The 27,780-nt window shown below is 45.2% G+C and overlaps 1 protein-coding gene across 3 annotated transcripts in view; it reads right to left on the bottom strand.

The window, feature by feature from the left end:
• Window positions 1-27,780, bottom strand: part of BTBD19 (BTB domain containing 19) — a 55,885-nt gene that overhangs the window by 6,115 nt on the left and 21,990 nt on the right. For all 3 annotated transcript variants that reach the window (XM_077333933.1, XM_077333934.1, XM_077333932.1), the window contains 3 exons: window positions 12,133-12,192; window positions 458-526; window positions 204-335 (listed from right to left, as the gene is read on the bottom strand). In XM_077333933.1, coding sequence (XP_077190048.1) covers window positions 204-335; window positions 458-526; window positions 12,133-12,192 — 261 coding nt within the window. The remainder of the gene's footprint in view (window positions 1-203; window positions 336-457; window positions 527-12,132; window positions 12,193-27,780) is intronic.

The following is a 27,780-nucleotide window of genomic DNA, read 5'->3' as shown; positions in this document are numbered from 1 at the left end:
AAATCCCATCTTTACCCAACAGATTAGATTAGGTGACCTTCAGTCACTCAGTATAAATATTTTCAATGCATTAATAATAAATAATTTCTAGGTAAATAATAAATCATTTCCGAAGAGGACCCAGCAAGTACAATTTTAAATTCTTACCTCTGTCTCCTCCCACCCACCCATCCACCCATCGCACACACACAACAAAGACTTACGGAGCCAACACGAGCCCATTCCTGAACAGCATGAATCAGCTCCACCTCGTCAATAGCCAGGCAGTCGCTCCGCAAGATAGTTAGGATGGCCAATTTGGACAACTCCAAAAATCCACGTGTGTGCACCACCTCCTGAGGAAAAAGATGCGGCTCATCTGAGGGGTGGGGGGCACGCTTTCCACGGTGTTAAAAAGCGGTAGCAGCTTTGGCCTGTTCCCATGGGTGAATTATGTCAATTCCTATCTTCCTCTTACCCGGGTACAGTTCTCGATGAAAGCCAGGCAATGCGTCTGGAGATCCATCTGCCCATATGCTACTGCTGCCTGTAATAAAGTGAGAACAAGAATTGATAAAGGCTGTGCAAATAGCTGGATGCTGACTGAGTACAGAAGAGAAAAAATTCTGGGTGGAGATGGACAGATGGGTAGCAAAGTTTCCACCCCATCCTCTAAGTGTTTTCACCCTGAGATACGCCATCAAAGTTCTTCCAATATATAGGTCTGTTTGGAAGGAAAACCTCTATAACCTCCAGTGAATCCTTTTCTGGAATCAGATAGGAGGCTCTGTGTTAACAGTAATAACATTATAACAACAATAACCTTAACATGATCGCAGCAATAACATTAGAAAATGGTGGAACTGCAACTCAACTCTTACTGGGTCCCAGTGGCTTGGGCAGATTAGTGGCAGTTGTAGTAGGAGTGAGGGGGGGCTTGGGGGCCAATTGGAAGCAATGGTTTGGGTCTACCATATGCCTTGCGGAGGAGCTCCCTTTTTCAGGCCCCGTGGAACTGTTTAGACACAGGGGAGTACCCAAATCTGCATGCCCCACACTTGGTTACACAGCCTTTTATACATCCACATCATGCCTACTTCACAGGGCTGCCCAGCCAGTTCCATAATGCCACTCTTAGAGAGTCATTTCCAGGACCCCCTCCTTCAGCCCACCCAAGAAATGCTGATACATTGTTTACAGAATATTCATCGTTTCAGGACCAAAAAGAACATTCCTTTATCTGGGACCTTGATGCAGAGAAGTGGCTTGACCCAATCTTTAATATAAACATTCTGCATTATCTCTAAGTAATTTTTGAGGCCAATAATGGGTAGAGACAGGCCCTCCCTCCCTCGAGGTTCCACCATGCAATGTTATAAACACCTTTCCAATAGGTACTCAATCAGTAAGAAGTTTGTAATCATTTCTTTGAATGTCCCTCCAGGTGGGTCCTTCCATAAAGATGCAAGTTTGGCAAATTCATGGCTGTGTAGAAGACAAGCAGCTCAAGCAGAATGAATCACGCCTATTTAGTACATGGCTGGGATCCTTTTTTAATTCTTCCGAGATTACATCACCCTCGTGGTAAACCAGGAGCCTAAATTCTTTACCAAAATGATTTTGCATTCATCTGGAAGCCTCTTTATCATATGCCTTGACAGGAAGAGGGAATGTTGGCCACAGGGGCTGAGATAAGGGAAATGGTGCTGAGGTGGACAAGACCCACAAAAATACATGCCATCTTATCCACACAGCATGACAAGGCACATTCACTGCAGTCCTTCCAAAAAGGACCATACCAGTTCAGGTTTGAGGAAGACTGCAGCAAAGCAATAGGGGTCAATGTCATGTGAATGCTCCGCAAAACAAAGCTGCTGAAAGGAAGACAGAGAAGATATTTCTGTCTGAATAGAACATGCCCAAATCTAATGAGTAAACCTGAAACAAAAAGAGCTGAAGAAAACTGAAACTGTGATCGTCAAGCATGTGGAAGAAGTGACCCAGCCTAGCCCTGCTCCTTGTTCAGATGAGCAGAAGTAACCCACCAGAAGATGGGATTACTTATCTTATAATTATCCTACTGAACTCACAAACAGGTAAATGAAAGACAAAAGAGTGGCCTGCCTTTTCTTTTCAAGTCTTTTTCATAGGTGAAGTGGGAGCTCTAATCCTCATTTAGTGAGGATTGACTGGTTCTCTCAATCTCTTTCATGACATTAAGTTAAGTACAGGGCACCATCTGATGTGATCCCAACAGCCATTGCCCTGTCTCCATGTCATTTTGTAAGGGTGAGGGCAAGGCAACCTATAACATGACCCCATCAGTTTGGCAAGATTATAAATATTGGGCAGGAGAACACAGCAGTAACCATCCCATGTCTCTAGGTAGACACTCTATATGGGAAGGGGAGATTAATGATTGTGAAATTGTATATGAGGTTTAAAACAGGCTCAACATTGTTTGCTGCAGGGTCTAAAGGCAGCACATGGAAATATTCTCCAAGTAATCAAGCAAGACGTTTACCGTCCACATCGCTGTCTAAAAATCCCCATGATCTGTATCCTCCAGGGCAGCAGAAGCAACTGAAGATTCAACTATGAGGACTTTGAATATGGTGCATGTATGCATGTGAGAGAGATGCAAGGCAACAACGCAATCTTCTTGCACATGGCACATGTTCCATCATAAAGTACCAGTGTTCTGCTTCACTACTTCCCAGGGGGATAAAACCACTAACTGATCTTTGAGATGCATCCCAGGCATGAGTTGTTGATGGGAGCAAGGGGAGGAAGGAACGAACAATTTCTATTGCAGTGTGCATAGGAAAACAATATATTTGTGGCATGCCACACTGTCCTCAACATTGTTTTCAGGATGCACCGGTCTCACCACACAGCCAAGTGTGCAACTCATAACTGATTATTCAAAAAGTGGCAAACAAATGACCGCAATAAACAGTGACAACTTGTCAACCCACCTGTGACCACAGAGATATTACTGTTATTACCACCAACATCGGTAAAAGAGAGATAGTAATAAGGGATGTGACTTTTGGGTAGTTCAACCTCCACCAATGGCCAGAGGAATTCTGGGACAAGGATATCACCAGCCTGATTTAGGACAGAACCCACTGGGAAATCTCATTTCTCCTTCAAGGACAGTTCTCTGTATCACGTGGGAATGTGCAGGAACTCCACTAGAAAGGATGGGGGTGTAGGCCACACCCCCTTCAGAAAGATCATCTGGTATATATATATGATCCTTTGCAGAATTAGAAAGCATAACTCATCCCTGAGTTTTAATACGAAAATAAACTCATGTCATGAAAAAGTCTAAGTACAGGACTGAGGCCTCAAGTCTGTTTGCACAAGCCTGGAAACATACAGCAAAGTGTTACAACTGGAGGAAGTTTGCATCAAGTGTAAAATTGGCCCTGAAAGCTGGCATGGTTGGGCACAAGTCTATTGCTCTGCTAACTCTGAGTAACATAACTGAGACTCCTCCTTCCAGGCTACTGCAATCATTGTAGCCAATACACAATCTCTGCTTGGCTCTGGTAAAGCCTCGGGTGTCAGGCCAATGACATGCTCTCTGTGAACACAGTGTGTGCCATTCAGTATGTAGAAAGATGGACTGGAAGAAATTCTCTAGCATGTGCTGTGGGCAGCTATTTGCCCTCATTCTAATCCAAAAAGCCTCCTTCTTTTTGATAGCTGCAGCTGCCAATTTGTGGGGAAAGGGATAAGCCTCCGGGGAGGGCGGTATATAAGTATGATAAATAAATAAATAAATGAATAAATAAATGAATAAATAAATGAATAAATAAATAAATAAATAAATAAATAAATAAATAAATAAATAAATAAGATGGGAGAGACTATGAAATCCATTATGATCTTTGGGAAGGAACAGAATGCAGCACCTCTACTTTCCTGTGGTAAATAATTTAGGCTGCCCCAAAGAACTCCACTGTCAGGAAGCATATGGGGTTTCATCTTTGGCCGAAACAAGACAGGAGAGACTTAGAATAGTCTATCCAGGCTTGAACTGTAGCATCTTGGTTTTATCTCTAGATTGTTACTTTCATTCCCTTTGGTAAATCAGCTTTCTATACTAGCTCACCCCTAAGGCAGAGACCCCGACACTAGCGGTCCCAGACATAAAAGAAGTTGCAGTATTGTTGGTTTGGTAATGAGCGTGGGTGAGGGTGGGAATCCATCCTTGGTTGTGTAGAAGGACAGCTTGGGGGAATTTGGCAGACGCCATCATGTTGATGACAGTTTCTGGTGAACTGGGTCTTCCCTGGCCACAAAGGTCATCACAACACATAGGGAGGTTTTTCTCTTTGCCACTCCATTGCTCTTTTCGCATCAAAACAGGAAAAGGGAGGGAGAACCTGCAAACCCACAATTCTGTTTGTAACGATCTACAGTTTTCTCTGTTTGAGCCACAACAGCTCATTTTAATTACGTGTAGAGAGCTAAATAAGAAGTAGAGCTGAAGATGGGAAGTAGATAACAGGTTGATGAATGGTTGAGAAGGAGAGAATGAGGCCAGGGAAGGGGAGAGGACATGTGAGTTGGGAGAGGGAAGGAAAAAAGAAATAGTGTGTGTTGTCTGTGTGTGGGGAGAGATTGAGAGGAAAATGAGGAGGCACCCCACAAGGCTTTGAAGGGTTCCCTATGCTATCAGGAGGTTTGGCCCACTGGGCCACAGTTTTCCCAAGCAGAGGCTGCAGGGGGTGAGAGGGAAAGCTGAAGACAGAGGAGCAAATCAAGGTAGACTGGCTGTTGGGTGGGAAGGAGACAAGGTTGCCAACTCCATTTTAGGAAATTCCTAGAGATTTGGGGGGTGGAACAGAGACAATGGGCTTTGACGAAGGGAGGGACCTCAGATGGATATGCCAAAGCAGCCAGGAGAACTAGGTTTGCCAGCCTCCAGGCAGAGGGTGGAGATCACTCAGAATTATATCTGTTCTTCAGAGGACAGAGATCAGTTCATCTGGAGAAAATGGATGCTTAGGAAAAAATGGCATTATACTCAGCTGAGGTTGCTTTTTCCCCAAACCTCACCCTCTCAAAGCTCCATCCCCAAATCGCTAGGAATTTCTCAACTTGGAGCTGGCAATCCTGGTTCTTGGAAGTTGAGGGATTCATTGTGATTCCAAGAGATCTCCAGGTTGGCAACCCCGATCGGTTCCCCATGAGGGATTTGGCTGGCCTCACTGCCTGTTGGGGATCGGGGCTAATTCCCACTTCCAGACAGAAGTGGACCCGGTCCGGGGTGGTCCCAGGCCTGGCACAACTCAGGCCCTCAGTTGGCCTGCAGCAAGGGAGCATGGATGAATCTGCATTCCCTTTTTTTGCCCCGGGCTTCAACGAGGCATATGTCAGGACTGGGCCATGTGTCCTTGGAAATCCCTGCCCCCCAAGCATCACTTCCATCATCTACCCTTGCAATCTTAAAAAGAAAATCCCATTACATTACAACGTGATTCCAAAGTAACAAAATGACAAAACAAAACCCCATGTTTGTTTTTCTTGGTTTTAGTGAGATCTGAGACTGTCTGTGTGTGTGTGTGAATGGCATGATAAATTAGCCCATTTTTTAATCCTCTTGGGTGTGTTGTAACAGTTTTGCATTACAGCGCAATCCTGGTGATTTAAAAAAAATTATTTCAGACTTGGAGAGGAGGCATTGAAATGGTGCTGGAAGATGATTGGAGAGTTCTCGCCACATCTCAATGATTGATGACCTAAACAAACAGTGGGAAGTTTCCACTTCCTGTCCATCAGCTACCTCATGTGGTAGCAAAAATCCGGGGCAGACAGGTGGAAGCGGACCAAATGCTACCCTGTGCAGTCATGGGAAGACTTGGGGAAATTAGCCCCAGATTGAAAACCAGGTGGCAGTGCAGCTTTGCATCCTTTGTGCAGGAAGGGTCCTACAAGGAGAGAAGGAACAGGGTAGAGACTATAGGGCCTTTCAGGAAAGGGAAAGAGGAAATAGTGGGGAAGGGGGAAATGAGATGCCTCCTGAAAATCCTTGGCTGGCCTTACTGCCTGTGATATCACTGCTTGTGATATAATGATATTCAGTTGCCAGTTTATTGAACTGGACAATCTCTGGTGTTGTGTGCATATGCATGAGCATGTTGTTGCTACCAGGAACTGGGGCAGGGAAACAATGCAAAACTGGCCATGTGAAAGCACCATTGCTACCATGCTGTATCAACAGCTGCATCAGCAATGGGAAAATTGCACAAACCTGTCCACATGTGGAAATCATCTAGGACCTCCAGTGACAAGGTATACAGAAACCTGGGTGTAAACTGCACGAAGCTTTTATTCCAATCCCAGGTCGATTCAGTCCCTGCCATCCACACAGAATGCGATTTCCGTTTTGATTTGGGGCAATTTAAATTTTCCTTCTGCAGCAAGGATTGATCCGGAGTGACCCTACCCTTATTGTGCGATATCTTAGAGTGTTTTAAAACCTCAATATTTTAAGATTCAGATTGAGAAAGCAGGCTGAACCTCCATGGTAGAGACACCCTGATTGGCCAAAGGTGGCCATGTGACAAGCTTGCCTTAAAGGAGAAGCCCCTAATTTCTCTCAACTTCTGTCAGTCTCCCTCCTCTGCCTTCTTCGATTCTCTCTTCCCACCCCCACCCCCCTCAAGAAAAGAAAGAGGCTCCCTGCTTGGCTCCTCTCCCCCCACCCTTCAAGAAAAGAAAGAAAGAGGCTTGGCTCCCCCCCCCCCTTCTGAACTACCCTTACCACGTGCAGAACACTTTCCTGTTTCAATGGGGAAGGGGAGGGGAGAGGAAGACCCAAGTTCAAATCGATCTGAATTCAACAGGATTGACAATGGAATCAACAAAGTAAGTGCAGACTCTGCCCAGGACTGGCCCTCAAACAAAACAGAAGCTACATATAATCAAACCTGGCCTCTGCCTGCCCTAGGAGGTCATTGCCATTCCACCCCTCTGTTGTATGCTTATGCAAGACAACATCTTATATTTCTGGTACTGCCCATTATCAAAGTAGATCTGCAGGAAATACAAGCCTTTCCACCCACATCTCTCCAAGTGGGACAGAGATTACACAGATGAGCACCCCCATACCTTATTGCTGTTGTTTTAAAGCATCCCTTTCCCTCCACCGTACTTCCCATCCCTATGCACTACCCTAATATCTTTGTGCCCAAGACACATGCTAAAGTGTCCCACATTGGGGGAATGTACAACAGGAGAAATCAACCAGCAAAACAACTGGCTGAAACATCAGTTGTTGGAGGCAGCTGTCTTTAGCAAGGAATGGACTGAACCCTCCTTCCCTGTCTGCTCGCTCCATCTGATGTAAGGCAATCAGGCAAGCCCTCAGGGCAATACAATGGACAGGAAGAAAAGAGAACAAACCATAACAATCTGTTTCTTCCTTTCTCACCAATAGTCAAAGCAAGCAAGCAAGGTGGTAACACAAATGAAGGAAGATGTAACTATTATGAACTGAAGTACAACTGACAATCTGTACAGCCCTTGTAGGGTCTGTGAACTTGAATGAACAGGCACCGGCCAGTATGGGGGTGTGGCTATGGTTGCATTGTGAATACAAAGACTGGCTTAGTATGCATTCAAGGCCATTGTCCAGACATCTTTCCTGATATGAGCCCATGTGGCAGCTTTGCTCAGCACAGCAGCACCACTCAAGGCTTAGTTATCCATGTAGTACATGTAGCACCTGCTACAGGCCCTGAACTTCCAGGAGCCTGGCACAGTGCCACACCTCCCATGGATCAGGGCTGTAGCCTCTCTCCTCCCTCCTTTTCGCTCTTTAAGGACCCTCAGAGTGGCACCTCCTTCCACTGTGGGCTCCTCTGCCCACAAGCCCCTCTGCCCCAATTGTACTTTGCTAGGACCCCACAAATCCTTAAACCACTCCTGGCACCACTACCACCACACAGCACCAAAGCCTACAAAGGCTCATTCTGTTTCTGCTTGCTCACCAGCAGACTTTCCCTATAGCCCCTGCAGCCTAAGGAATAGCCATGCAGAAGAAATTAGGAAGGCTTCATCTGTTTTGCAATTCTGTAAAGGGATGTATGACAGAACTTTCAAAGGAAGGCTTTGAACTCTCTTGATGGTTTCCACATCCTGCTTGGTCTTATGGACTGGGATCATTTATAAAGGTTTTTATGGCCAGCAGTTTTAAATTTTCTGTGATTACATAGTTTTTAATCTGTTACCCATCTTGGGGCCCAGTTGTCTAAGACAAAGATGGGTTTATAAGTGTTTTAAACAAATAAAATTGCCTGTAACATCTTATGCCTGTAGCACCCCAGGTCCCAATGTTATAGCATGACTGTATTCCATGGCATCATCAGGGTGTCTTCATCAATTCAGGTCTCAGCAATGACATCAACCTCCCACAGAAACCATTGGCCCTAACAGAGCACTATGTGCATGATGAAATCAGCCTTTGTGCCAAGAGCACAAGCTGGAAAGGCATTGGTGCAGTAGCTTATCTTTCAGAAATTCTATCAACAGTGGCTAAAGGCTAGCAAGGAGAGTATGTCTGTTTGATACTAAAGGAAGCAAAATACAGGCAGGGTGGGCAGACCTGGCCTGCAGTGTTCAGAGTGCCTTCAAAATGTGTGTTTCTTTGGATGATAATATTAGACATATTTCGTGTGGGCTGGAGTAACATTACATAGCTGGACACCTGACACACAGCATAGTACTTTTCCTAGCCAAGGCACACAGAACAAAAGGCTGGCTGCTTCCCGAGACAAAGTCATCACAGGATCTTTTCTTACAGCCAATCTCTACATCCTTCAACCCTATATATGTGGGGGGGGGGGTAGATTTGTTGCTTTGCAATATATGGAGATCCTGCTAACATCTAGAGACCACATTTTACCTATTAAGCAAAAGAAACAGGTCCAAGCAGAATCAGAGTGTATGTATTTGATCAAAAGCCTTGCGTGTGTGTATTTTTGGTAGCTGCCAAAGACTCACAAACTGGCTGGTCCTTAATTTCTGCTGCTGAATTTGGCTTTTGTGTTGCAGCTGGTGTGCAATCAGCCGGTGGGACTCTCTATCAGCCTTAAAGCAGCAGGTGTCTGCCAAACAAAGGCTACAGCACAACAGGAGGCCTTGGTGAGGTCCCGTAGCAAGACCTCGTATGGGGGAGGGGGAACTGGATTGTGGCTTCTCCATTGCCCTGCAAAGGACAGCACAGTCTACAGGGGGTATGAAAGAGAAGTCAGACATCATACAAATTATACAAATCTGCTTGCCTGCTCTTTGATGCTGAGCTTGTGTGCTGGATAAGCCATTTTAGAAGTATCACCATTTTCCCCTTCACATCATGCATTCTTTCCCCCCCTCCTCCCCCCATACACAGTTGTAATTTGTTATTGTTATGTGCGAAGTCGTGTCCGACCCATCGCGACCCCATGGACAATGATCCTCCAGGCCTTCCTGTCCTCTACCATTCCCCGGAGTCCATTTAAGTTTGCACCTACTGCTTCAGTGACTCCATCCAGCCACCTCATTCTCTGTCGTCCCCTTCTTCTTTTGCCCTCGATCACTCCCAGCATTAGGCTCTTCTCCAGGGAGTCCTTCCTTCTCATGAGGTGGCCAAAGTATTTGAGTTTCATCTTCAGGATCTGGCCTTCTAAAGAGCAGTCAGGGTTGATCTCCTCTAGGACTGACCGGTTTGTTCGCCTTGCAGTCCAAGGGACTCGCAAGAGTCTTCTCCAGCACCAGAGTTCAAAAGCCTCAATTCTTTGACGCTCGGCCTTCCTTATGGTCCAACTTTCGCAGCCATACATTGCAACTGGGAATACCATAGCCTTGACTAAACGCACTTTTGTTGGCAGGGTGATGTCTCTGCTTTTTAGGATGCTGTCTAGATTTGCCATAGCTTTCCTCCCCAGGAACAAGCGTCTTTTAATTTCTTTGCTGCAGTCCCCATCTGCAGTGATCTTGGAGCCCAGGAAAATAAAATCTGTCACTATCTCCATTTCTTCCCCATCTATTTGCCAGGAATTGAGAGGGCCGGATGCCATGATCTTTGTTTTCTTGATGTTGAGTTTCAAGCCAACTTTTGCACTCTCCTCCTTCACCCGCATCAACAGGCTCTTTAGTTCCTCTTCACTTTCTGCCATTAGAGTGGTATCATCTGCATATCTGAGGTTGTTGATATTTCTCCCTGCAATCTTGATCCCAATTTGTGACTCCTCTAATCCCGCATTTCTCATGATGTGCTCTGCATACAAGTTAAATAGGCAAGGCGACAGTATACAGCCTTGCCGAACTCCTTTCTCAATTTTGAACCAGTCAGTGATTCCATGTTCAGTTCTCACTGTTGCTTCTTGACCTGCATATAAATTTCTCAAGAGACAAATAAGATGCTCTGGTATTCCCATCTCTTTAAGAACTTGCCACAATTTGTTGTGCTCCACAAAATCAAAGGCTTTAGCATAGTCAATGAAGCAGAAATAGACGCTCTTCTGGTACTCCCTAGCTTTCTCCATGATCCAGCGTATGTTGGCAATTTGATCTCTAGTTCCTCTGCCTCTTCGAAATCCTGCCTGTACTTCTGGAAGTTCTCGGTCCACATATTGCTGGAGCCTAGCTTGTAGGATTTTGAGCATAACTTTGCTAGCATGAGAAATTAGTGCAATGGTGCGGTAGTTTGAACATTCTTTGGCATTGCCCTTCTTTGGGATTGGAATGTCAACTGTGGCCATTGTTGAGTTTTCCAAATTTGCTGGCATATTGAGTGTAGCACTTTTACTGCATCGTCCTTTAAGATTTTGAATAGTTCAACTGGAATGCTGTCACCACCACTAGCTTTATTGTTGCTCAGACTTCCTAAGGCCCATTTGACTTCACATTCCAGGATGTCTGGCTCCAGGTCAGTAACTACCCCACTGTGGTCATCAGGGATGTTAAGCTCGCTCTTGTATAGTTGTTCTGTATAATTTTGCCACCTTTGTTTAATCTCTTCTGCTTCTGTGAGGTCCCTACCATTTTGGTCCCTTATCATACCCAACAGTTGTAAAACTAGTACAATAGTTGGCCTTTTGTTTGCTGGAGAAGGAAATATTCTTCAAGTCCACATTTCTAGTAATGGAGGAGGAAACGTCAAGCAAATAGAAATTAGCAGTGGACAGATGTTTGCAGAGAGAGGCAAACAGTATAAAATAGTAATCTTCCTGTTACCAAGTCCAAAGTTATTTCATGCACTCAGTGCCACAAACTCATTAGCCTTTCCTCATAAGAAAAGTGCTCCAATCCCTTGATCATTTTGGTTGCTTCCAGAGTCTTTTCCAGTGCTAAACAATGCAACCCTAAGAAACCTTTCCTGGGCATAAGTCCCATTGATAGGATTCCAAGCAGATAGCAAACTTAGAGGCACCTAAGCCAAAGAGGTATTTGGAACTCTTCGGACTTCCTTTCCTTACTGGCTCCTACACCCAAAGGTTCCTAGGTCCCACATTTTTATCCTGCAGCTCTCACAGCCAATGTCTTGTACCTGGTAGCCTGGCAGTATTCTTTCTCACCACAGGTAACCATTTACAAGGCAGCCGATCCAGCCTTGATGTGTCCCCACATTCCTCAACATCCATATTGTAACATGAGGTGTCCTGCTACACATGTGTATCAATCTTTCCATCCTGCCCCAGACAAATAACCCGTAGCCTTTCATCAATCCATCAATCACTGAAGCTTCATGTCTTGAAGCAGGAAGAATATCTGCAAAGAAAATACGCCGGGCTTGGTTCGATCATTCATTGGCTGCCTCTGCTCTGCAATCAATCAAAGGCTGTAGGGCTACCTTTCTCAACTTCTTAGCCATTGAAAAACTCCTTCAGGCTTCAAGAAACCGCAGAAGTGGCTCGATCGTGTAGAATTTGGCTGGGAAGCATAGCTGTGCCCCTCCCCTTCCCACCCCCTCCAGGCCCATCACTGGCCATTTTGGGAGGTGGGGTTGACATGAGCATATCTGATAATCTCACCCAATAAAAAATCTTTAAAATTAACTCCCACCCATTTGGCAAACCCTTCCAGGGCCATCCAGAAACCCCAAGGTTTCACGACCCTGGCAGACAGAGCAGGCTTAGGGGCTATGCAACTCACCTGCAAGGCCTCGCAGACTTGCTCCACAGTCAGTGAATCTTTGATGAATTCAACACATAGCTGAAACAAAAAAGAGGTTGAGAAGGGTGAGAGACAGAGAGTGGAGACCGCCCCTCCCCACTCACACACACATGCTTTGCAACACTGGCAACCATTGCACAGCCTCAGGTCTGTTGCTTTTCCTAGACTGACATCCCTCCCATATGGGACATGCAATTTACAATCCTACTTTGAAATCTGATCCCTGCGTTCCAATCTGACCTTCTCTGAGGTGTTCTAAATAATGATATTGCCAAGTGAGGATTGTTTCACATTACCATATAGCAAATTGACCAAAAAAACAGCCTCCTTTTTTCTGCTTCGCAAAATCCAGTGGACTTTGATATCCTTATTGCCTTCTCCAGGTGCCATACTTGAATCCTGATCATATGTTATCAAGACTGACTGACTTGGGCAGGGGTAGTCAAACTGCGGCCCTCCAGATGGCAGGGGCTCATGGGAATTGTAGTCCATGGACATCTGGAGGGCCGCAGTTTGACTACCCATGGACTTGGGTCTCTTTCCCAGGGAGGGAGGGAGGGAGGGCTTCTAGTGTGTGAAGAAATAAAGGTCTAACAAGAGAGTACAGTTTCACTGCTGTATGTTACTTGGAGTGGAATGCCTAGTTTACTCAGAAGGGTTGTGGGAAGGTCATGGCAAATGGAGCTGCAAGGTAGTGGGGGAGAGAAAGAAAATATTAATAGCCCTTTTGGTTTCCAAGAAAAATCAGCAGACACTCTGGACTCTGGAAAAGGGGGGGGAGGGTCAGAGTATCACTGTTATGCTATATTTATGCCCCCTGCTAGAATATTTGGCAACTGGAGAACCGGATATTCTCCAAATGAGCAAATGTAGAGAAGCCAAAATTTGCTCAGCTCTATTGTGGGGCCTAAGTAGCATCCTCAAGAAGCCAAATGAATGACTGAGACCTATCCAGGCAGGTGCTCTGTCAGGCAAGCCTAAAAGATAGTCAGGAACTTTCAAGGAGGACAAGAAATGAAGATTCAGAGGTTGCCACTCTGACAAAAACAGCAGTTCATCAGTGAGCAAAACTGAATATAAGAGGAATACGGAAAGGTGAGGCACGCTGGAGTAACGTCTTCCTTCTGACAATAGGAAAAGGTCACCTCTGACTATGACAGAACTCAAAATAACCTCTCCTGTGCTTGCAACTGAACACTGGTTTATAAGTGCCAATAGATCAAATTTCATACCACGTTCTGCAAAATGTCATTTTTGTCTTCTGATGTATGCTGTTCTCACACACACTCACTTACACAAGAACCCAGGTGTCAGTCTGGATGGAAGACTGCTTGCAGACTGCATAGCGAGAGGAGACATGTAATTTGTTTTTAAAAGGGGGAAACCCAGATTCAATCATAAGCCTTTGTAAATTAAATCTTGCATTCTTAATAAGGCAAATTTGTACTTTTGCATCATTAATAATGCCATCTCTTGGGATAATTTAAAGAGTGTGATATATACAATCCAGACTCAAGCTGAAAGATCTTTTTGAAATGTTTCATTTCTGAGAGCACATTAGATACAGAGGGGGTTCCTCCACATCGCTCCCTCCCTTACAATTTTATTAAATACTCGTCTGCTGGCTAAATTGCACAAAAAATAAAGTAACTCCCCCTAACACCTTGTGCTATTGATTAACTGATACACAAAAGAACAGGTTCTTTCCAGAAGCATGAAAGATAAGAACACAGAAATGTGGTTTTTAGTTCTGGTACGCAGCAAAGTGGCCATCATTAAGGGTCACTATAATGGCTGAGGTGGAGAGAAGTTTAAGGCATCAAGAATATTCCTAAGTATACACACTCCTGATTAATAACAAGGTGCACCTTTTCCCCATTTTGTTCTGCTCTGCCTGAGCATGTTTTGATTCATCTTGCATACATTGTTAGATTTTCCAGAGAAGGAACTAAGAGATAGCCAGTGGCTATCAAGAGGCACAGCTATTTACATGACATCTTAGACCCAACTTTGCCACTACCTGGTTAGAAATTAGAGAAATGTCAGGGGAAGATAGTTGAGAATTCAGTGCACAGAGCAGCATTTTAAGGAGATGCTTGCATGGAGGATTGAATAGATTCAGTTCTAATGCATAGATTCAGGTCAGCTATTCCGAAAATATGACTGTAGAGGGAAATATCTCAGGGGGCCTGATTACAAGTTACATTTCCCCTGGGGTTGTCCTCAAGTTGAGTTATGGATGCCATGTTATGGAAATTCCGGGAGAATTGTGGGCAGATGCTGGGGAGGCTGAGTTTGGGGAGGGAAACCGTCACAGCAGGATATAATGCCATAGAGGCCACCCTTCAAAGCAGCCATTTTCTCCCAAGAGACTGATCTCAGTAGTCAGCTGTAATTTAAGGGGTTTTTCAGACTCCACGTGGTGGCTAGTAATCCTAAAATGGATAGAAAGGTTTGTTCTAAGGTTTCATGCTTCTCAGGTTTGCTCAGACCCAGTTCAGATCAGGACCACAGAATGCAGAGAGAGAAGGCGTAGGCCTAAGGTCGACAGCTCCGGGTTGGGAAATCCTTGGAGACTTTGAGTGTGGAGTTGAGAGTCAGCGGGGATTTGAGGTAGGGAAGGATCTCAGCTGTATAAAATGCCACAGTCCACACTCCAAAGCAGGGGAACAGACAGAGGCTGGAATCCCCACACAGACCTTCTTCCCATGCTGGTTTTGCAGTGAGATAACCCAAGGGGCTGCTATCTGCCCCACTGAGGAAATGTAATGTGTCTGCCATACATGCAGCCCCCAGTGCGCTAAGCCCCCTTTTTCCATGTCTCAGTACTGATAGGATGCCTGCATATGCCTGGGAACCATGCAGCTTCATACTTCTCCACCTGATTCAGGAACGTTCCAAGAGGAAATGTGTGCAGTTAACAAAGGGAGATTGTGGAATCCACAGAGTTAGCATGGTGTAGTGGTTCTCAGCCTGGGGGTCAGAACCCCTTTTGGGGTCAAACAACCCTTTCACAGGGGTTGTGGCAAGGTTAGCAGCTTGGCAGGGTGGGGCACTGCCACTGTTGCCACTCCTCCTGCAGGCACTCGTGCTCGGCTGCCAGCCGCTCCAGCAGCACCTCCAGCACTCCAGGTAGCGGCCTTGGGCTCCAGTTGGCAGCGGCACAGCTCCTGCAGCTGTGCACCCAGCCTCTCCAGGAGTGCCCGCTCACTGCGCAGTGCACCCCACTCCAGCACCACCTCCCCATGGGCAAGGCTCAGCTCAGCCACCACCATCCACAGCTTGGCTACCTGCTCCTCTGCTGTGGGCTGCCGCTCATGCCTGCGCCACACCACTAGCTCCCGTGCCAGGTGCCCGTTCTCCTCCAACACCCATCCCTTGCCACATAGGCACACAGGCAGCAGTACAGCTCCTGCAGCTTGCTCTCCTCATCCCACAGCTTGCCCTGCATGGCTGCACCTCCACCTGTTTGCCTTACCGAACATGCTCGCCCCAGCAACTGGTGCACCCGTTTTTTTTTAAGTGCACTTCTGTGTTGCTATGGGGAAATGCCACAACACCAGAACATTTTTTTTAACTTGCGCTTCCGCATTGCCGCAGAATCACTCCACAACAATAAACATTCCCTCCTTAAATCTCCTTTTGGGATTTTTGGTGTAATGGTCTCTCTTTATGTTCGGGTAGATTTGTGACAGGCTGTCCATGGTAACTGGACCCCGATGAGTGATTGTTTGTTCACAGTAAAGTTTTAAAATGAAGAGCACTGATGCCTAGCTGATAGGGAGAGGGCTACTTCTATCACATGCCCCCCTTCTTTCCCTGTTCCTACACCACCGCCAGAAAACACAACCAGGAATCTTTTTTGGCTACCCGATCCCAAAATTACAGTGCACAATGAGGAGATCATTTTATTTTTTAAATAGAGCATGTAGCTTTGTGGTCCAACAGCAATGTGAACAGCGCCTTTAAAAAAAAAATCTCGATCCAGAAAAGGAGAGGGCAGGGCAGATGTGAGGGTGGGCAGAACACTACCGAGACTGTTGTGCCTTTCTCCCCCCACAAAGGCTTTCCACTGCTTGCTCCACGGATCACAGAGCAGCAAGAAGAGGGGAATTGTGATTTTGCAATTTCCCTTATCACGGAGCAAATCTGGGGAAAACTCATACAAGACACTTGAGAGTTCAGGGTTGATGCCGATGTCATGCGGAAGCAGCACTAAAACGTGCAAGCAACTAAAGGCTGTCCTGGGGGCAAATTCCTTGTGCGGAATCGGTCACTTTGAAAGACTGGCCACAGTTTAATTTCTCTACAAATAAATATGAATTTGAGTTTATTGTGTGAGGCCAAACCATTAAAGCTGGGTACTGGCCTTAAGAACCAAGGCAAGGAGAGACTGGGATGGAAGTCTGGTCCCCAGTAACAAAACAGCTTAGTTCTAGCTCAGTCCTACATTGCCTCCTTTGTGAAATTTCTACAGAATATCACCCTACCTTCCACCCCAGTTGCAGTCTCTGATTTCAGAGCTATTATTAGTTTTCTGGCAATGACTAAAGTGTCAGACTACTGAGAGGAAACAAGAGTGTGGGGGGGGGGGGAATGCAGGAGAAGAGGGGTTTCCCCATCTAGAACAGAAAATGAACACTGTCCTGATTACCATTGTTAAAAAAATACACTGTCATACTGGTTTAATGTTCCTTTTCAGAGTAGAGTCTTGTTAACAAAATTAGTTTCCCTCCCCAGCAAAATTGCTGAATCATCCTGCTTCTTATTCAGCATGCAGTAAAAAAGGAAGGAGGAAATGGTCCTTCGAACATACTCTCCATGCTGAGGTTTGCCCACTCAAGCAAGGGAAGAGTTCACTGGATGCCTCTTCTTAAAATGGGAATCCATTAGGTAGCTGAAAGTTAATGCTGAACAGCTCAAACTCTCAGCCAAATAATACTTTGAGAAATGAGGAATAGCATACCACATATTCTACAGGCAAGGATATAGGGGCCAGCTACTAATTACTGCTGAGCATGTGTAACAAAACAACACCAGCAAAATTGAATTGTGAGGGGCAATTTGCAGAGAAGTGCTGGGAGAAAGATGTCTTCTTCCCCTCCTTCATTTCCCATATAATATTCCAGAAGTGAATTTCACCCTGCAACCATAAACAATAATGTCTATTTTGCAAAACAAGGGAGGGCAGTATATAAATGGGATAGACAGACAGACAAACAGACAGACAGACAGATAGAATGTATGCACTTTTTATTGTTTAGCATAACCCTATTGACTAGCATTGATGATAGGTATCCATCTAGCTACTGCTTGAAGACTGCCAGTGAAGGGGAGCTCTTCACCTCCTTAGGCAGCTGATTTCAGTGCTGAACTACTCCAATTGTGAATTTTTTTTCTTGATATCTAGCCGTTACATGTAGAAGTGCCGTTCTATATGTACTTTAAGTCCATTACTGCGGGTCCTATCCTCTCTTGGCAACAGTAGCTGCTCCCTGCCTCCTCTAAGTGACAACCTTTTAAATACTTAAACACAACAATCATGTCCCCTCTCAACCTCCTCTTAAAGATTACAAATTCCCTAAGCCTGTTCTCATAGGCTTTGGTCCCCATGGCCTGTATCATTCTCATTGCTCTCTTCTAACTCTAGCCTTGCCACATCTTGTCTTCAGGGAGGAAAACAAACATGACATACTCCTTGCAGGTGACTGGATATGGGCTTTGAGTATCCATTATTGTCTTCCAAAAATAGATTCCTTTACTCTAGAATCTCATCATGACGATGAAGTTGTCAGAGTGATCCTCAAAGAGATCCCTAGGCAAAGAGCCACAGGAAAAGAGTATTTGTGATCATGCCAAAGCCTTGCATCTGTGACGAGGAGGAGCCTTTAAGTTCACAGGGTCACAGTCCAGCACAGGGCGGGGCGTGGAATCCCTCTGTTGTACACCACCCCATCACACGCTTCCCCAATCAGCCACAAACAAAAGCACTTAATACTTAACACAAAGCATGCTCTAGCAGGCTGCAAAACACCCACTCACTCACTCACAAATACTGTCCTCCTTCCCTCTTTCTCTCTCTCACACACACACATGTACGTGCATGCACACTCTCTCATACACACAGCTGCCCACAAGTTAAAGAAAGCTAAGAATATAAGACAACGAAGATAATAACTGTATTTCTAGTATATTAGAAATAATTTCTAGTTCCATACTGAAGAGCATGTAGCATCTGGACCCTGGCTGAGTTCACACCAAGAGCCAGCTTGGTGTAGTGGTTAGGAGTGTGGACTTATAATCTGGCGAGCCGGGTTTGATTTTGCGCTTCCCCACATGCAACCAGCTGGGTGACCTTGGGCTCGCTACAGCACTCATAAAGCTGTTCGGACCAGGCAGTAACATCAGGGCTCTCTCAGCTTCACCTACCTCACAGGGGTTCTGTTGTGGGGAGGGGAAAGGGAAGGCAATGGTAATGGTAGAGAAAAGTGGCATATAAGAACCAACTCTTCTTCTTCTTCTGCATACCCCCACCCCCAACAACACTCCAGTTGTGGCTGCTGTTTTTCAGGCTACCTGGTACTCATGCTAAATTGTATCCTGGGACCTCAACAATCGACACATAACCTCACTGAGAGAAATAGGAAGGCAGCTGCAGTGAGGTTTTTTCAGAACAGAGCAAGCAGTCAAGTTTTCATTTTGATGTATTGTCATCATCATCATATGCTGCAATGACATTAATGGCCATGCAAATTAAGTTTTAAATTGCCAATTTTTACACAGAAGAAAGACAGTAAAATGCTATCTTCTGGAGAACAGTTCAAAGAAACACAGACATTCATCTCTTGCCCATCACTATAAGAGCTACTAGATACTTGATTTATAAATGAATGTGTGAAATAAATGTTGTTATATTACTTCCGCCTCCGACTATGTTTATGTTGCAAAAATAAAATTTCAACAAAGCCGCAAAATATTGCTGTAAGTACCCACTGAGTGACTATGAACACAAAATGTACACACATTCTCCTTTCTGCTCTGCTCTGCTCTGTCCTGGACACTTTTGCGTTACACACAGCATGCTTGTGATAGGGTTACCAACTCTGGCTGGGAAATTCCTGGAGGCATACAGGTGGTACCAGGGAACAACAGAATTTGGGGACAAGAGGTAGCCACTCCCTCCACTCCTCCAAGGGAACTGTGACCTCTGTAGTCTGGAGATCAGTTATAATTCAGAAGAACTCTGGATGGCAAACATACCCATAGATCATGGGGCCCCTGCTCTAGTTAGGCATGTCTCCCAAACCCCACTTATCTGCTGCCTTCCACTTATTCTTGGGTTACTTCCACAGTCAGCAGAAGCCCTCCAACCCCAACTTATCTCCTCTCCCCTCTGCCAGCTGCTCTAGATCTTCTTGAGCCCAGTTACAGATCTGGTTATCCCAAGCCCAACCCCTCTCTGTGCTTGCGGACATCTAATTCTCAAACTATAAAGCTCCCCCTTGAAATAAATTACACTGGCAGGAGGCTGCAGTATATCCTGTTGCACAGCAGGACAGATCCCTAAAACAGGCAGATTAATCTCTCCTGCTAGTCAAGCTTTAGGTGGATTGACACCAGCTGAATGAAAGTAGTTGGCAACTGTACTTTCATTACTCTTGGAGGGAAATCTGAACATGATCAGAAATGGCAGATGGGCCATTAAAGCTACTGGGAATAATCCCAATGGTCTGATGGTCTGAAGGGTCTCCGCTCTACTAGGATCACCCCTGTTCAGAGGAGGAAGACACAAGCTGGAGGTCTGGAGAAGGAGGGTTTGCCATGCATCAGACACACCTTCCTCACCTACCCTGACTCTGCCAAGGATAATCACTGCAAGGAAGAGGATATGCCTGGCCCAGCCTCATTGCTGTAACAGATGGGCCAGGCCCATCGGGTCTCACCCTGACTAGCTGCCCAGGTTGACCAGGTACCTCCTGGTAGTGCAGGTAATTCTGGCTGGGCAGGTGCTCTTTCCTTCCTTTGTGGGGGACACGGCAGGTGGGGAGGCCTTTTCCTGGGGCCATTTTTACTTCCAATCCACCCCTGATGATCAATAGTTGATCACAGATCACTGTAGTTCAGTCCATATGGTAAGAACTTCATTAGATTCCGTGGGATTTTATGTGTTTTTACCATATCTCTTCTTCTGTATTACTCTATGAATCACATTCTCTTTGCCTTTTCCTGGGCATCTGATTACCCCTTCCTCTGCACTCAATTACAGATTGTGAGCCACTTCATAATTATGATGACAGAGACACCAAATTGGGGGGAGGAAACTGCTCCTCACAGCCTCATCACCAGTATCTGATGGGAGAAGAAAAGTGTCCAATACCAGCTGTTGTTTTGTTCCCTGTTTATTTAGTCCCTGTGCATGCCTTTAGGTGGGAACATCAGCAGATCTCAAATTTTAGCAACCTGAGGAACCCCTTTTTAACTATTTTAAAAATGTTTTGTAATCTGTTGTGTCATGAGAAAGGGAGGCTATAAATAAAGTAAGTAAATAGTAAATCACCTTTTTGTGAACAAGCAAGCCCTCGCCTCCTCTACTACTGGCACACACAATACATACTGGACAACCCCTTTTCTAAAAGATGCATGGCTGAATGTTCCATCTTCTCACAGATAAATAAAATAGAGAGACTTTAACCAACTACACTTAAAAAACAAGAATTAAAAAGTATATTTTCATTAGCCTACACAGCCAGGCCTTAGACAGCAATCAGTTTTATAGGATCACAACTCAAAATGCATCGAGCCAACTTCAAATCAGTCTACAGAAGAGGCTTTGCACCAGAGACAGATGGAAACTTCCTTATTGGTGAACAACTTATAACCAGAGGCCAGCTATGGGAAGGGGCCAGGAAAAACATTTAGAGTTTCCCACAGAAATAATAAAAAGGCCAGTGTCACAAGAAACCTGAATGTCTGGAATTTATTGGAAAACCACCATTGACTATTATTGTCTGTTAATACAGAACAGCATCTGGCTCTCAGCTGAAATCCTTTGCATTGGAAAACACAAGTCAATTTTTCTGTTACATTTTCATAGAATCATAGAGTCAGAAGGGGCCGTACGGGCCATCTAGTCTAGTCCAAGCCCCTGCTCAATGCAGGATCAGTCTAAAGTGTCCATGATAAGTATCTGTCCAGCTGCTGCTTCAAGACTGCTAGCATTCTCCACATAGTTTAAACCCATGACTGTGGGCCCTATCCTATTCCAGAAGTCCTGGTACATATGGTGACTACTTTAGGACTGTGCCTTCTTGGTGCTCCTCAACCAATTAATAGTTCCCAGAGCAGAGTGCTCTGTGGGAGTCTGGAAACCACAGCTGCTGATGCCCACAGTCACACTTCAGCTGAGCCGTATAGGAATGAGCCACACCGGAGCTGAGCCACACCGGAGGATGGAATAAATAAATAATAATAATATGATTCACTTAAGACACTGCTTCATTCAACATTTTGCAACATTACCTTCTGAAACAATACTATACTGTTTTATCTCAGGTACTTGGTATTTGGAAGATGCCTTCAAATTTACTCAATAGTGGCTATGAGTGGACTTTTTAATAAACAGTACCCTTCTACATTTACTGAACTAAACTTTTCCATACAGAAGAACCCTTTTGTGCTGCACTTATAGATACTTCCAGTTATCCAGGCAAATGTGGCTGGCACGGTTCATTGCAGTACCAAAGCAACTTTATCTTCCTTATCGGCTCTAATAGGGATTTAAGTATTTATTGGTATCCTTCCATAAGACATGGCAAAATTCCTCACTGCTATGCATCTTCTGCATTTGATTTCCTCTTCTGCAGTTGACTGAAGCCACTCTCAGCTCACTGTTTCTGCATTTGGGAATTGCTTGGGCAGGCTTTAAAAAGTAGGATCTGTCCAGCTTGGTGTAGTGGTTAGGAGTGTGGACTTCTAATCTGGCGAGCCGGGTTTGATTCCGTGCTCCCCTACATGGGCTCACCATCGCACTGATAAAACTGTTCTGACCGAGCAGTGATATCAGGGCTCTCTCAGCCTCACCTACCTCACAAGGTGTCTGTTGTGGGGAGAGGAAAGGAGATTGTAAGCCGTTTTGAGCCTCCTTCGGGTAGAGAAAAGCGACATATAAGAACCAACTCTTCTTCTTCCTTGCCATAATCTGGGTTTAAGATAATATAGGCAACAACTTTGAAGATACTTAGGCATATTAGAGTCCACAGAAATTCTATGAATGAACAGAAGAATGGGTACTTTACTCCACGTGAGCCTTGGCTGTGCAGGGGGATAGGGTTGTGCATATGTATGCCTGAATACTGATACAAACTGCTTCCATGACCACCTCCTGAGCAACTTTTGCTGGGGCTTATAGGATGCCTAGCAGATAACATGAGGCAGATATTTTAAAATGCAACCACCCCATATTGAGTGATGTGCAACTTCTTCAGACATTTTGCATGAGTTCTGTTTTGGATGCTGTGCTCTCCTGCAATTTCCTTTGCTACCATTGGAACTTGTGCTTTAAGGAGAAACAGGAAAGTCAACACACTTACAATACTTGTGCCCCTCCCCAATCCCTGAAGCTTTTGGAGGCCAAGTTTGTTTGTGTTTATATTGGCTTTAAAAAGATGTTCCTGAGCCTATTTTTAAGAGGTATAAAACACACATGTGCTGACCTGGATAAAAGAACTATTAGCAACTGTGGCTTCTACAACTCCGCATCCCTCCAGGGAATAAGCATGCAGTATAATGAAGATGTTTAACAGACGCAAGAACCAAACAGGACGGTTAGTTTATATGGTTACAATTTATTTGGGTTTAATTCGGGGGCAGGGAAACCTAGTGAAGGAAATAAATATGTCAAGATTGGAGATTGATGTGCAGATGTATCTTTAATTGTGGGATGCTAAAAATAATTAACTGAGACCCTGCCATTACACTCCATCTCTCAAGCATTTAGGCAACTTTATAGTATTTTTTGAAGTGAGGCAATTGGCTGTATAGACCAGTCTGAGGTCAGGGGAGATAACTCTACACACCCACTACACACCCACTTCAAAGACGTGCTTCCATTTTTGAGAGGGGGCAGATGGAGTATAATAGCAGGGTCTTGGTTAATTACTATCAACATTTCACAATGAAGGATATATCTGCCAATCAATCTCTAATTTTGACATATTTATTTCCTTCACTATATTCCCCCCAATTAAACCCAAACAGATGGTGATCATTTACTATGTTTGTTATTCCAGTTTGATCCTTGCATCAGTTAAACATCTTTATGAAGATGTATGCTAATTTACTGCTCACCCTCATCCTATACGTATGGACTGGTAAATTCCATTTCAATGCATCTGAAGAAGTGTGTGTGTGCACATGAAAGCTCATACCTTGAATAAAACTTTGTTGGTCTTAAAGGTGTCACTGGACTCAGATTTTGTTCTGCTGCTTCAAACCAACACAGCTACCCACCTGAACCCCTCCAGGGTGGGAGGGATGTATCCTATTTGCATGCTGCTGCACAGCTTGTTGGGAGCATCCACCCATCATGCCCTGCCCAAAGTCTGGTTGGTATATTGCATCCCTGCCTGTCTGGGAATTACTTCTCCTTCACTATTAAAGTAATTTACCTTCTTCATTAGCTTATAGCTCTTTGACCTTCTCTGAGCATTTTTAATGTAGATACAGAATATGTCAGGATGACTGGACATAACTCCTTGATTAGATACATTTCAAGTAATAAAAAGACTAACTTAAAGAAATCTGCTCAGACAGCAGAACTAGTGCTGTCTGGAAAATGTAACTTGGCACGTGGCAGTCAGCAGCCTGGTAGGAAGATGAGTCAACAGCATCACCTGACAAAAGTCAGTGTTAAGTGCCAAGGCTGTGGGAGGCTCGGACTGATGTGGATTTGATTTGTTCCATATGAAGGGTGATGCAATGCATGGGATTGCAGGGGATTTCCTGTCCGCCTTGCTCCTGAAAGCAGCACAGCTACCATGGCAACATGACCATTTCCTGTTTGAGACCGTTTCCTGCTGCCAGAATATGTAGCTCCCTTTGGAAAAGAATGAAAATGGTTTTCCAACAGGCTGGTTATAAATGAAAAATGAAGTCTAGATCCCCAAACTCCACCTTCCTCACACACAAAACAAAGTTGCATTCACTTGTAACTATAGTTCATTGAGAATCTTCTCTGCAGGCACACACGGGAACTATGTATGAGCAGATCTACAATAAGATAAATTTTTACAGCTAAGAGCCTCCAGGAGCACTGCACACTGGTGCCAGAAGTTCCTTCTCATCTAGGAAGGAACACATAATCCCACGATGCAGTGCTCCACCCTCAGTATCTCTAGTGCTTCCAAAGCAGATCATGCAGCAGGGCTGAAAGGAGGGTGTGTGTGCCTGCACAGAATGAAAACAGTTTGGCAGCCATGGCATGCACTCTGGATACCACTGAATGGGGGTGCCACTGTCCATGGCCCTCCAAGTCCTTGGGGAGATTCCATCGCCCATTTCCATGGACCCAGTCAACCTGATGCAGGTGGTGGAAGCCATGCTGTCCCAAGCAGTCTTGAGCCTCCCCCCTCCCCCCTCGCGGCTCTGTGCTCTCTGGCTGCTCCTGGACACAGCTGCAGAAGGAGATGGGTCTCCTGAAAGAGCAGGGGCCCTTGGTACTGTAGCTGGATCAGGCCCTCCAGAACTTGGCCCTGTTTTGGGCAGCAAGCCTATTTAGAAAATCGATGATGAATGGTCATGTCTTTCATTGTGTAGTGGTAAACCCAAATCTGTGTGAGAGAGTCGGCCTACTTTTGAGTTCCATCCCAAAGCAAGAAAATTAACTACCCTATAAAGAATGTATGGTTTCCATCTGCAGGCCATACCTACAATGTAACTTTAGAATATCACAGAGATCAGGAGACATGTGCAAATTCCCACCTTTTCCCTGGATTCTGCTGTATCAATAACTCTTCCAATTCTAAGAGAAAATATTTGGTTGAAATCCCCTGAAACTTTTTTCTGTCTCCAAGTTGCTACTGGACTCAAATATATTTGGCTGGTTTTCATTAGACCAGAATCTGCCTTTGCAGCAAAACCCAGAGCTATCTTGTGATGGAATCTAGCCTAAAATCAAATTACATAAGGTGGTTGCTATAATCTATTTGCTATAATCTAAGTTTTCTCAAACACTTTCAAACTCCCATCTAGCCAAGATAGCAGCATCTTCTGGCAGCTGCTGAAGCCGCTCCCTCCATTCCGTTATTTACTCTTTCCCACCTACAGCTAGTAAATTGTTGTAGGAGATTAGCACAAGGCGTGGGAATAAGAAGAAACTGGGAAGGGGCCTGAAGGCATATAATAAAAACAAAAGCTGCCACCACACCCTCTGTCCTTTTGGATTTAGAAGAAGCTGATGGGGAAAGAGTGTGGGAAAACAGTCCAAAGACATCCCCATCTACTTTAATGTTGTGCTAAAAACAAACAAGCAAACAAAATGAGGTGACCCAGGGTAAAGAGTTAGGCTTAAAAATCATGCATTGTTTTAAGGGGGGAGAACTTTAAGAGTCCCCCCTTTTCAGAGCCTATAAGAATTCACATTTACCTATTTCAATTTAGACTTTACATAAATTTGAAGAGACTCACACCCATGCTAAGTAAACTGATTACTATTTTGAATGGATTTTGTTTTCATCTGGGTATCTCATAAGACCATAGGATTCCTGCTGTATAGTCCATATAGTCCAGCATCCTGTTTCATACAGTGGCCAACCAGCTGCCATGAAGGTCTGGGGCAAACAGGGTGCAGAGGCCAAGGCTCTTACCTGAGGTTTATTGTCTCTGAATATGGCATAGCCTTTGGTCACCATTGATGGACCTATCCTCAAAATCTGTTTAAGCCCCTTTCAAAGCCATTTATGTTAATGGCTATCACTTATCTCTGTGCAATATTCAGCAGAAAAAATATATTTTAAGTCCACGAAGCCCCGTGGGCTTAGAAGAATGTGACTATGTTTAGGATTGTATTGTTAATTACTCATTGAATAAGAAGTATAGCGAGCTGACAGAATTAAACATTTCATAAGCAATTACATCCTATGTACTAAAAGAAAGCACAAACTCTTATTCAGGTGAAAGGGGAGCAGTAAATATGCATTTCCTGGTTTAGTGGAAGCCAATGAGCAGAGAAGTAATATAGAATAGAGGGTAGTTATGAGAACAGAAAATTCAGCAGTTCTTTATCCACAGTCAGGAAGCCAAGGGTGATGATCCCTTACCCAAGACTACTAGTCTCACCAGCAGCTGCATGATAGTATCTATATGGCTGAATCTAAGAGATCAGCCCTAAGCAGGGTATAGTCTAACATGAACAGAATTTCCCCACCAAAAGGCAGGACACACCGCCACCACCACAGTGGCGGCCCCCCCACTCCCTCCCCAGTGAGTTCAGTGGCGGCAGCAGCAGCGAGCACTCCCCCTCCCCAGTGAGTTTGGCAGCGGCGGGCACTCCCCCGCCCCCTGCCCCCTCACCAGCAAGTTCCCCGGGTGCCGCCTCCTCCTTCTCCTTCTCCTTCTTCGCCGACTCGTGCTCGCCGCCCCCGCCCCCTTTTACCTCATTCCCGCAGCCCGCACCGTTGCTGTGAGAAATGATGGGAAAGGAAGCACCTTTTTCTCTTTCTCTCTTCCCTCCGCCCTGCCGGCGCAAAGTAGCCCAAAAAATTTGTTTAATATTAATTTTAAAAAATCAGGACATTTTGAGAACATCAAGGGACGCTGGGCAGATGCCCCAAGGTCGGGGCGGTCCCGCCAAAAGCGTTAGATCTGGTCACATTAGTGTAGGCTGCACGGGGCTTTTTACCCACTCCCAGAACGAATAAATCTTTGCAGTCTATGCTGAATTGGATATTCATTTTGATTTGGGGCGCTTTAAGTTTTCCCTGTGAAAGTTGTGAAAGTTGGACCATAAGGAAGGCCGAGCGTCAAAGAATTGAGGCTTTTGAACTCTGGTGCTGGAGAAGACTCTTGCGAGTCCCTTGGACTGCAAGGCGAACAAACCGGTCAGTCCTAGAGGAGATCAGCCCTGACTGCTCTTTAGAAGGCCAGATCCTGAAGATGAAACTCAAATACTTTGGCCACCACATGAGAAGGAAGGACTCCCTGGAGAAGAGCCTAATGCTGGGAGTGATCGAGGGCAAAAGAAGAAGGGGACAACAGAGAATGAGGTGGATGGATGGAGTCACTGAAGCAGTGGGTGCAAACTTAAATGGACTCTGGGGAATGGTAGAGGACAGGAAGGCCTGGAGGATCATTGTCCATGGGGTTGCGATGGGTCGGACACGACTTCGCACATAACAACAAGTTTTCCCTCTGCAACATGTATGATTGATTCATGGACTCATTATGCACGGGGCTGAAAATCTGGGATAGCAGCAGCAGGGCAACCCCGATTACACACCCTGCTGCTGCCATCCCAGACTTGGCCTGGCGCAGAGCCCCAGAAGACCCATGACAAGGGAACGCGGAATCTTCCGCGTTCCCTGGGATGCTGCGGGTGCCAGCAGGGGCTGGGTTGGGCCAGCCCCATGCATA

The sequence above is a fragment of the Paroedura picta genome, chromosome 4 (genome assembly GCF_049243985.1).
Source record: "Paroedura picta isolate Pp20150507F chromosome 4, Ppicta_v3.0, whole genome shotgun sequence".
Classification (NCBI taxonomy): Eukaryota; Metazoa; Chordata; class Lepidosauria; order Squamata; family Gekkonidae; genus Paroedura; species Paroedura picta.
Note: the sequence above shows the minus strand (reverse complement) of the source record. Positions and strands in the feature narration are given on the sequence as shown.